The 9,189-nt window shown below is 37.6% G+C and overlaps 1 protein-coding gene across 3 annotated transcripts; it reads right to left on the bottom strand.

Annotated features, from left to right (window-relative positions):
• Positions 1-384: 384 nt before the first annotated feature.
• On the bottom strand, positions 385-5,275 carry LOC125476217 (pentatricopeptide repeat-containing protein At4g39952, mitochondrial-like). 3 transcript variants are annotated; one of them, XM_048582072.1, is made up of 4 exons: positions 4,220-5,275; positions 4,046-4,111; positions 2,785-3,935; positions 385-741 (listed from the first exon to the last, which is right to left on the bottom strand). In XM_048582072.1, the coding sequence occupies exon 3, from the start codon at positions 3,879-3,881 to the stop codon at positions 2,943-2,945; it is 939 nt and encodes a 312-aa protein (XP_048438029.1). In that variant the 5' UTR covers positions 3,882-3,935; positions 4,046-4,111; positions 4,220-5,275; the 3' UTR covers positions 385-741; positions 2,785-2,942. The 3 variants fall into 2 exon arrangements, with proteins under 3 accessions (XP_048438029.1, XP_048438030.1, XP_048438028.1); XM_048582071.1 differs by having other exon boundaries at positions 4,046-5,275.
• Positions 5,276-9,189: the final 3,914 nt, after the last annotated feature.

The raw sequence follows: 9,189 nt of genomic DNA, 5'->3' as shown, positions 1-9,189 counted from the left end.
CAGTATTATTGATTCTTAGCCTTTTGGTGCAATTGAAGCCTTCGTCCCTGAATTAATAATCTGTGATATGAAACAATAGTCTTTATGGGTAACACCATTCGAACTTATGTCCCAAAAAAAAGGGGTTTAAAGGGAAAATAAGGTTGATTTACCCAAAAGAACTATAGTGCTCTGCATTATAGCGAGTTCAGGAGCTAGAGCGCCAATTGAATCAAAATTTAGGGGTCCATGCTCCAATTTTCTCTAAATCAAAATGATCGTGGAGCAATGTCCAGAATCAAAGTCCGGCGACACAATTCTCTTAAGTTGCCAGTCAATCTGATAAGAAAACATATTGATCATATGAACATACAAGCAGTATAAGATGGATCTGCATAAATCAAGTTCTTGCAAAACCAATCATTGTTCTACCGTGATGGACCAAATGACATTTTGGGCGGTGATGTATAGTCTTCTGCTTTCTAAACAAACAAAATAACTTCTAGTACAAAATTCAACTCGCACATATAATCCACAATACAGAAACTCATATCCAATAATGTCAGAAAATGATCATCTTGATTAGCCTTCACCTTTTCTTGGTATCTCAATCCATCTTGTGGCCGTTGCTGTGGTTTTCTTGTTTCGGTTTAGGGAGTGGATCGATGAGGAAAGCCTTCATGTGCTTGCACATCTCTTTGGGGTTCTCTGCATTTATAGCATGCCCTGCGTTCTTTATGATCACTAGTTCTGCACTCTCACCTATTTGACAGCAAAGGGAGAAGAACAGTAAGACTAAACGCTGTTCCAACAATTTAGAGCTTTCCTCCGAAGAGTTTATGATCACTACTCCTGAATAACAGAGGAAAGCTGTGTCTCTGTGATACTACTTTTATGCGAGGCAATGCAAAGTCCAAAACAGACATCAATTATCAAGACATAAATTGTTGTTGCTGATGGTGATAGAGCAGAACTTTATTAGAATTAATCTCAGGGACTTTTAACAAAAAACTCCCGGTATTATTCACTTTAATGAAAAACTATATTTTTACACTAAAAAATTAATTATGATACTATTCACTTTACCACTTATTTTGTCATTATCATTAAAACTCAAAGTTTTCCTTTAATTTTACCCATAACCATTAACAAGAGACATACAAATTAAATTTCACAGATAAATAATTATAATTGTTTATTTATCTAAATAGTTATCCATAATCATAATCAAAAGTTTTATATGGGCGGGCCCATACTCTTGTGTATTTTTTCCATCCTATCAGTACTTGTGTTCGTTTGTTACATAATACATTTGTTAATGGTTGAGTTTGTCAGCTGAACTACTGGCTTAATTAGGATAAATAGTTAATTAGCATAAATAGGAGGCTTAAATCTAAAGAGCCATTTTCTGTATGTAGTTAGATTAGGCTTTGCCACTTGGATGGTCCCCTTCCTTTTTTGCTCCCCTTCCTCTCATCCTCTCACAGTTTTTTTGGTTTTTTCTTCTCTCTACTTTTTTCTCCTCGCCCTTTACAAGATGAATTTCTGAGCGTTCAAGGAGAGGAAAAGAGAAAAAAAAAAATAAGAGAGGCCCTAAACTCTCAACCCAAAACACACAACTGTTTATATATTCTACTTTCAATCCTTCATTATATCATTCAATGCTACGGAATATTGTAAAAATTTCCATTTAAGAGAACATGGTTTTTTTTTTTTTTTTTTTTTTTTTTTTTTTTTTTTTTGGGGAACTTTACCGAAAAGTTCTCGGTACTGTTCACTTTAACAAAAAACCACATTTTTACACTAAAAAGTCAATACTGATACTGTTCACTTTACCCTTTATTTTGTCTTTATCGTTAAAACTCAAAGTTCTCAAACCCTTTTCATTAGTTTTTTTTTTTTTTTTTTTTTTTTTTTTTTGTGTCAATAATACATAGACTGCAGCATACATCACAACTTCCCCTAAACACTAAATTTCGTAGTTTATGAAGACATGGGATTTGATCAAATGTATCCCTGGGCAAACTAGGGATTTTGTATACATGCAAAATAAGAAAGGGCATTCTCTTAGGGATGTGCTATCCACACACCCCATTTTACTTCTCACACACTCATTGATAATTTCTGTTCGTTGATCTTCTTCAATTCATCCGATCCGACGGCCGAAAATTAAAAAAGGTGTGTGTAAAGTAAAATAGGATGTGTGGATATCACACCCCATTTTCTTAACATAAGGCATTTCTTCAACCTGAAACCTTCAATAAATACTTTATTGAGGTTCAAAGGTTCTGTAATCTCCACTATCCTGAGGGATTAAAGGAACATTTGGACTTGGCAGTTCTTCGAAATCCAACTCCAAATGCTTGAGATTTTTAGTGTAGGAAATAAAACAGCTGCTGATGCACTCTCACGGTTTCAAGAAATCAACAAATGAATGTATACAAGCACACAAAAGCATAAGTAGCTAATAAAGTAGCTTAAAACCTAACATCGTCTTCTGATCCATGTTCAATAGGGCATCCACGGACCAGAGAACAAGGCAATTAAGTTTACTCTTCGACCACGCTCCTAATGCCATAGCTATGTTCTAAGAAATAAAATCTAAAAATCAAGCAGGAAGAAAAAGGTAGTGTTTTCTGAAATCAATTATCAGTATGGTTCATTTTTGGAGAAGATATGAACGCAATTCTGCTAACAGAGCATGAAAATCATTCTGTAATGCATGTATATCTCGACAAGTATCTCCAACGGGCTATCAGTATCACATGGTTAAAAGCAGTACAGCGCACTGAACAACGATACTACCTCAAAATTAGTTCAGTAGTGGTCATGGCCTCGTTTTTGCTGGTGGTGGACTGAAACTCGGGACACAGGATCAAACTTTTTCCTTTTCTGTAAGTGAATGCAGTAGATCCTGATTACTCCTTTTATAAACTGATTTCCGTTTCTCTTAACTACACAAGTTAGACAACACTCCAACCCTTTGTCTTTCTGATGCTCCTGTCCTCCATCGTTTTTCTCACATTTATAGCTGCCTCCCACATCCCAATGGAATTATACAAGTTCGAAAGCATAATATAGTAGCCATCATTTTCTGGATCAGATTTTATAGCATGCCTTGCAACCCTGACACCCAACTCAATTTCATTGTGAATCTTGCAGGCACCTAACAATGATCCCCACACACCACCATCAGGAGAAATGGGCATTGACAGAACCAAATCTTCCGCTTCTTGCAGTTTACCTGACCTGCCAAGAATACCTACCATACAAGCATAGTGCTTCAAATGTGGTTGTAAGGAAAGATCTTGCATTCTACGAAACAGATATTTCCCTTCTTCAACCAGCCCTGAGTGATTACAGGCTGAGAGGAGAGCGAGAAAGATGAGTTCATTTGGTTTAACATTTAAATCTTCCATCTCGCGGAAAAGTTTTATTGCAGATTCTGCAAGTCCATGTGTTGCATAACCTGAGATCATCACATTCCAAGAAATGACATCCCTATCTTCCATTGAGTTGAACAATTCTCTTGATTTCTCAAGTTGCCCACATTTTGCATACATATCAACTAATGCAGTGGCAAGGGATAAATTGATCTCAAGATGTCTTTCCTTAATGTAACAATGAACCTTTTTTCCTTCTTCCGGAGATGCGAGATGAGAGCAAGCTGAAAGCACTGTTACCAATGTTGATGAGTTGGGCATGAAGTTTTCTGCAATCATCTTATGAAATAGGGCTATGGCCTCAAAATAATGTCCATTGTGAGTGTGAGATGAGATCAATGAGTTCCATGTTATAATATCCTTCTGTGTCCCAGAAAAAATTCTACTTGCAATGGTCAAATAACCAATTTTTCCATACATGTCTATGAGTGTCTTGGCTACTGAGACATTTTCATCCATAGAAACCTTAATTATAAAGCAATGAAGTGATCAGCCAAGATGGATTGCTCCCGTCTGAAAACACAAACAAATCACAGATATCAAGCCATTAGAATCAGCTCCAATGCTTTGATGTTTCATCTTCCTAAACAGTTCTATGCATTTTGTATGCAGTCCCTTCTTACCATAGCCATAAAGCATAGTGTTACAAGACTCTTTGTTCTGGTGCTGCATTCCGCTAAAGAGCTTCTCTGAAAGTGTCAACAACTCAAATTTGCAGTACAGGGACAGTAGTTCACTATGAATATTGTGACTCAATGCATAATTTTGCCTCATGACTAATCCTACGAAGGCCTTACCTTCATTGACATTGGATGAATTTCTAAACCCTGAAAGCACGCAACTGACAACAATTTCATCTGGATATATATCACTATCCTGCATATCCCGAAACAAACTTAAGCATTCAGTCATTAACCCAGATCTAGCATAAACACCAATAACTGACGTCCAAGATATAACATCTTTATTTTCTACATCACAAAATGAAAGATAAGATTCTTCAGGTGTCCCGCATCTGGAATACATGGACAAAAGCAAAGATTTAACATCTCCAGAACACCCAGTCCCACTTTTCGCTACAAAACCATGCAAGCATCTACCTTCTACGAAAGCAACCAGGTCCCCACAAGCTTGAAGCCCAACTTCTAACGTTCTGAAATTTGGCCTCTCACCAATGCCACCAACCCTATGCATCTCACAAAGATACTCCAAACCCTTCTCGCTCTCATCATTCTGCACATACCCAATTATAAGCGCGTCCAACAAACCACATCTCTCACAGTAATTTCATCAAACATAAGAGATGCATTCTCCATTCGACTACACTTTGAATATATATACACAAAAGAAGACCCAACTGCCGAATTACCCGCGAAGTTCCCGAGTTTCTTAGCCAACCCACTGTTACCATGGTCAAGCAACATCAACTCGGCGCACGAGGCAACCACCATCGGAAGAGTAAATTGGTTAGGAGAAAAACCCAAACCCCGCATTTGAAAAAAGAAATCGAGGGCTTTCGAGTAATTGGCATTTGAGAAATGGGTTTTGATTATGGAGTTCCAAAGAAAGGTATCTTTGGGAGAAACTGAAGCAAATAATTTGGTGGAGAACGTGGGTTTGGAGAGAGACGCATAGAGAGAGATAAGCTTTGCGGCAATGAAGATGTTGTTTGAGTTTCCAGACGATACAAGGAGAGCGTGGGACTGAGAGAGATGCTGCAAAGTTGGAAGTTGGTCAGAGAGGAAAGAATCGAGATGGCGGTTAAGGTAGTTAGAAGAAGAGAAAGAACAAAATGGAAGAGAGGAGGAGGGAAGGCGTTCGAACAAGTAGAGGGGTTTATGTCTGAGCATGAACACGGGATTCTCTAACGGTTTCTTGGGTTTTGGCCTTTTATTTATCAAAATATTATTCTCAATATTTATTTGTATCATCTATCTAATAGAGATGGTATGATACCATATGCGTTGGTAGGTCATATCCCTATGAAACGGATAATACAAATAAATGGTAAGTCTAACATTACTCTTTCTCTATATTAGCAGATGCCTGTGAAATATTTGATTTCATTTTGTTTTTTTATTTTACTTTATAAAGGAGTGTGATTGGATTTTAAAATTCTTCAAAAAACAAATCAGTTATGAAAAATAGTACAATGACAGGACAGTTTCTTCTATGGTGTTATAAACATTGTATTAAAGTGTGGATGTATAAATTCTAAAATAGATTTGATATTAATTATTCTTCCTTATTAGGACTTATATTCCTTGGAGGAGAAGGATTCTTTCCTTCTTTATTACGACTGTTCTAAAAATCTCCGCCTATCGCCGCCTAGACCCTGCTTAGACGCTAGGCAGCTGGCCACCACCCCAATTAATGCTTAGGTGTTTGAAACTTAAGAAAGGGCACCTAGACCTGTTGAGGTGCCCACCCAGACCCACCTAGGCATCTGCCTAAGTTGCGACTCACTTAAACAGAAAACAGATAACTTTCATTTTGCATTTTATTTTTTCAATAAATTGTAAGAGACTTGTTGAATACTTAAATGAACAAACATTATATGCTTGTTCCTCATTATGTTCCAATACTTCATAATATATATGTCGTTCTATTATGTAGCTTATGATGAAATTATATGTATCTTAAGTATAAACATACATTTATTTATACGAAATATAATAGATTTACTTAAATTCGCATAGGCCCTGCCTAGCCGTCTAGGCGCTAGGTCTCAGCCTGCCGCTGGACTAGCGCCTAGTGTCTTTTAAAACCTTGCTTATTACTATAAATAAAGCCAATGTGTAGAGAGAATAACACATCCTCTACACAACCTTACAAACACATCTTTTTCCTTACTCTCTCTCTGACGCACCTCATCTCTCTCTTGTTAGATTAAAATAAGTAACAACACGCTCTTACCATTGTGCTTAGGAATCTGATGTGGAAGTTTTCTGCATCAAACCAGTTCATTAATATAATCACACAATCAAATTCTTCCCAAACAACGGTTTTTATCTTGACATTTTTGCAGTTCTGATAGCATATGAACATTCACCATAATGCATTACCCAACTTTACATTTTTTTCGAATTTTAGATTCTACATAAATTGTGTATGCATTATATTCATAATTATTGAATTATGTGAATTAATATTGCCATGAATTACATCAAATATATGTTCATACATTGAATTATATTTTGAATATGCATGATTATACTAAGAAAAAAATAATTTAAATTAGGATTTCGATTGGAAACATCATTTGTAGCGGATTCGAGCCGCGCCGCCGTGCAAGCCGCCAACACCAAACCAGTAGCCTACGTCAGCTTGGCGAGCCCAGCCCAACCACGAGTCACAAGGCTACAAGCCCAAAGAACTAAGTGGTGTGTTTTGGCACCATCGTCCCTAACCCAAACCCTCGACCTGAAGCCAAGACCTCCCCCATTGGATTTTCTGACAAGACCGCGACTTGAAGTCGTGCGATTTGAACGAAATTCATCGTTTTCAATAACAATTTTTGAAATTCCAAAAGAATTTAGTGAGTTTTTCATAGGATTCACATAGAATCCCACCAATGTTGAGGCTTTACCTCAGTCGCCAAAACTTGGTTCGCTTGCCTTGGCCAAGAAAAAACTACCTGAAGCTGTGTCGTTGATTTTCTCCAGCTAATTCCCACACCTAGCGCCGCTGGGATGGCCTGCAAATCCAAAGCGAGCCCTGACGGGCCTCGGTTTCCTTATGTCTATATAGCACAACAACTTTTTGGGCTTACTTATGCTTGCTGCCTTGACCCACATCACCAGCCCTTTGGGCTTTAGTGATTATTTGCCCGAGAACCAGTGCCACACATGATGACAGCCTTATGCTGGTGTATGTGTGCCTGCACCGCGTTGAAGCAAACCTTTTATCTAGGGCCTCGGTGCCGGGGCCTACGTGAACATGCCCCTCTCTGTACAATTTGGGCCCCCTTTGTTGGACTCGACCTATGACACTAGCATATGGGCTATATTGTCCTGCACTTGCGACACACTAGATCTCAGCCTTTGCTAGTGCATCTGTGATAGGAGCATATTTAGGCGACTTACTTAGCTTGTTTTCGTGCATCTATGTTGTTAATTCATAGTTGTTTTAGTAGTTTAAGCCATTTTCGTGTGTTTTTAGGTTCATATGGCTAAGGAAGCAAAAAGATGCATTTTGGAGCATTTTGGAGCAAAATTGGGCTTGGAATGGATAGCATATGATTGGAGCCAAAGTGTTGGACGAATTTGAAGGCCTTGTATTCATTTTGGACATAAAACAAAGGGCCTAGCCCATTCTCTCTTAAACCAACCCCAAGGCCATGCATTTCCTTCCAATTCCAAAGCCCACAATCACTTCAAAAGCCATGCAAAGAACCATCCATTCCATCAAAAACAATCCATCAATTCACATGCAAAACCACCATTAACACACATGCTCCCAAACAAAGCCAACCTAGCTAACCCTACATGCATTCTTTATGCAACTCTTCATCATTCCACCATTCATTCTTTATTCCACAAACAAGTCACATGCATTTCCACCTTCCTACTTTATCATTTCACCACATTCTCCCTCTTTAACTCATTTCATTATTCATTCACTTTGCATTCATTCAATTCCACCCCACATGCACCCTTTATTCTTCATCATTGCAACCATGGCACATTTACACCAACAAAACAACTCCCATGCCATGGCCTACTCATATTCCCATTTCCTTTCCAACATCTCACATGCATTTCCACCTTCCTACTTCATCATTTCACCACATTTTCCCTTTTATTTCCACATGCAATTCTTCATCATTGCAGCCACAAACACCTTAAACAAATAGCCATATACATCTCCACTCCTCCTATAAATACCCTTGCATTCATTCATTCAAATAGCATCTCATTTCATACACAACACACCACAAACACTTCCATCTTCTCCCTAGCCGTGAGTTTCTCTCCATTTCCCTTCCATTTCTCCTCCATTTCTTCCATTTCCATAATCCCCCAATCCATTCAACACACCAACAACATCCCTTAGTCCTTGTGCCACAATAAAGAGGAAGATAAGAGGGCCTAAACGTTCATACAATTCACGTTTGAGTTGTTGGAATGTTTACGCGTTTCTTTGATTTCAATGTTTAAATTCAATTCTCTTTGTTTTGTAATATGAAGAATGGAAGAGAAGAGTGCCTAAACGTTCATACAATTCAAGATTGAGTTGTTGGAATGTTTAGGTGTTTCTTTGATTTCAATGTTTAATTTCAATTCTCTTTGTTTTGTACGTATGAGGAAATAAACCCCCTTTAGCTAGGGGGTGATTCGAAACTATGTTTATGTTTGTAATATGATTTGATTACTTTTAATTACGTTTCATAAGTTGTGAATTCAATTTGTTTAACTGTTTAATTGATAACCTATTTATGTATGTTTATTAAGAATGAACGCTTAATTTTCATGCATGAATTTGACGCTAGAATATAAGTGAGTTTCACGTAATAGTTATGAACTTATATTCACAAGTAGTGGAGGTTGCTTATAAACAATCGCGTTAAACATATTCTTGGCATAAGTTTCATGCAATCATAGTAACGAATGCCTCGTCAACACTTATAGTTTTCATGTTGCTTAATGATTCTTGCTTGTATCTCTATTATGCAATTCATGTAGGGAACTTGTGAGGAATGCTTTGGGTTGTCGTATGCAATCATCCAATTCATTAACTTAAGGAAAACTTGACGGTTAATTTAAGC

Source organism: the organism of the source record quoted next, unplaced genomic scaffold (assembly GCF_019419815.1).
Source record: "Pyrus x bretschneideri cultivar Hongxiangsu unplaced genomic scaffold, Pyrus_bretschneideri_v1 Contig18, whole genome shotgun sequence".
In the NCBI taxonomy this organism is placed as follows: domain Eukaryota; kingdom Viridiplantae; phylum Streptophyta; class Magnoliopsida; order Rosales; family Rosaceae; genus Pyrus; species Pyrus x bretschneideri.
The sequence above is the reverse complement of the archived record's forward strand: the minus strand, read 5'-3'. Positions and strand labels throughout refer to the sequence as shown.

Bases quoted from the DNA above. Each gene is read 5' to 3' on its own strand.
- LOC125476217 (XM_048582071.1), bottom strand. From the start codon at position 3,881: ATGGATGAAAATGTCTCAGTAGCCAAGACACTCATAGACATGTATGGA.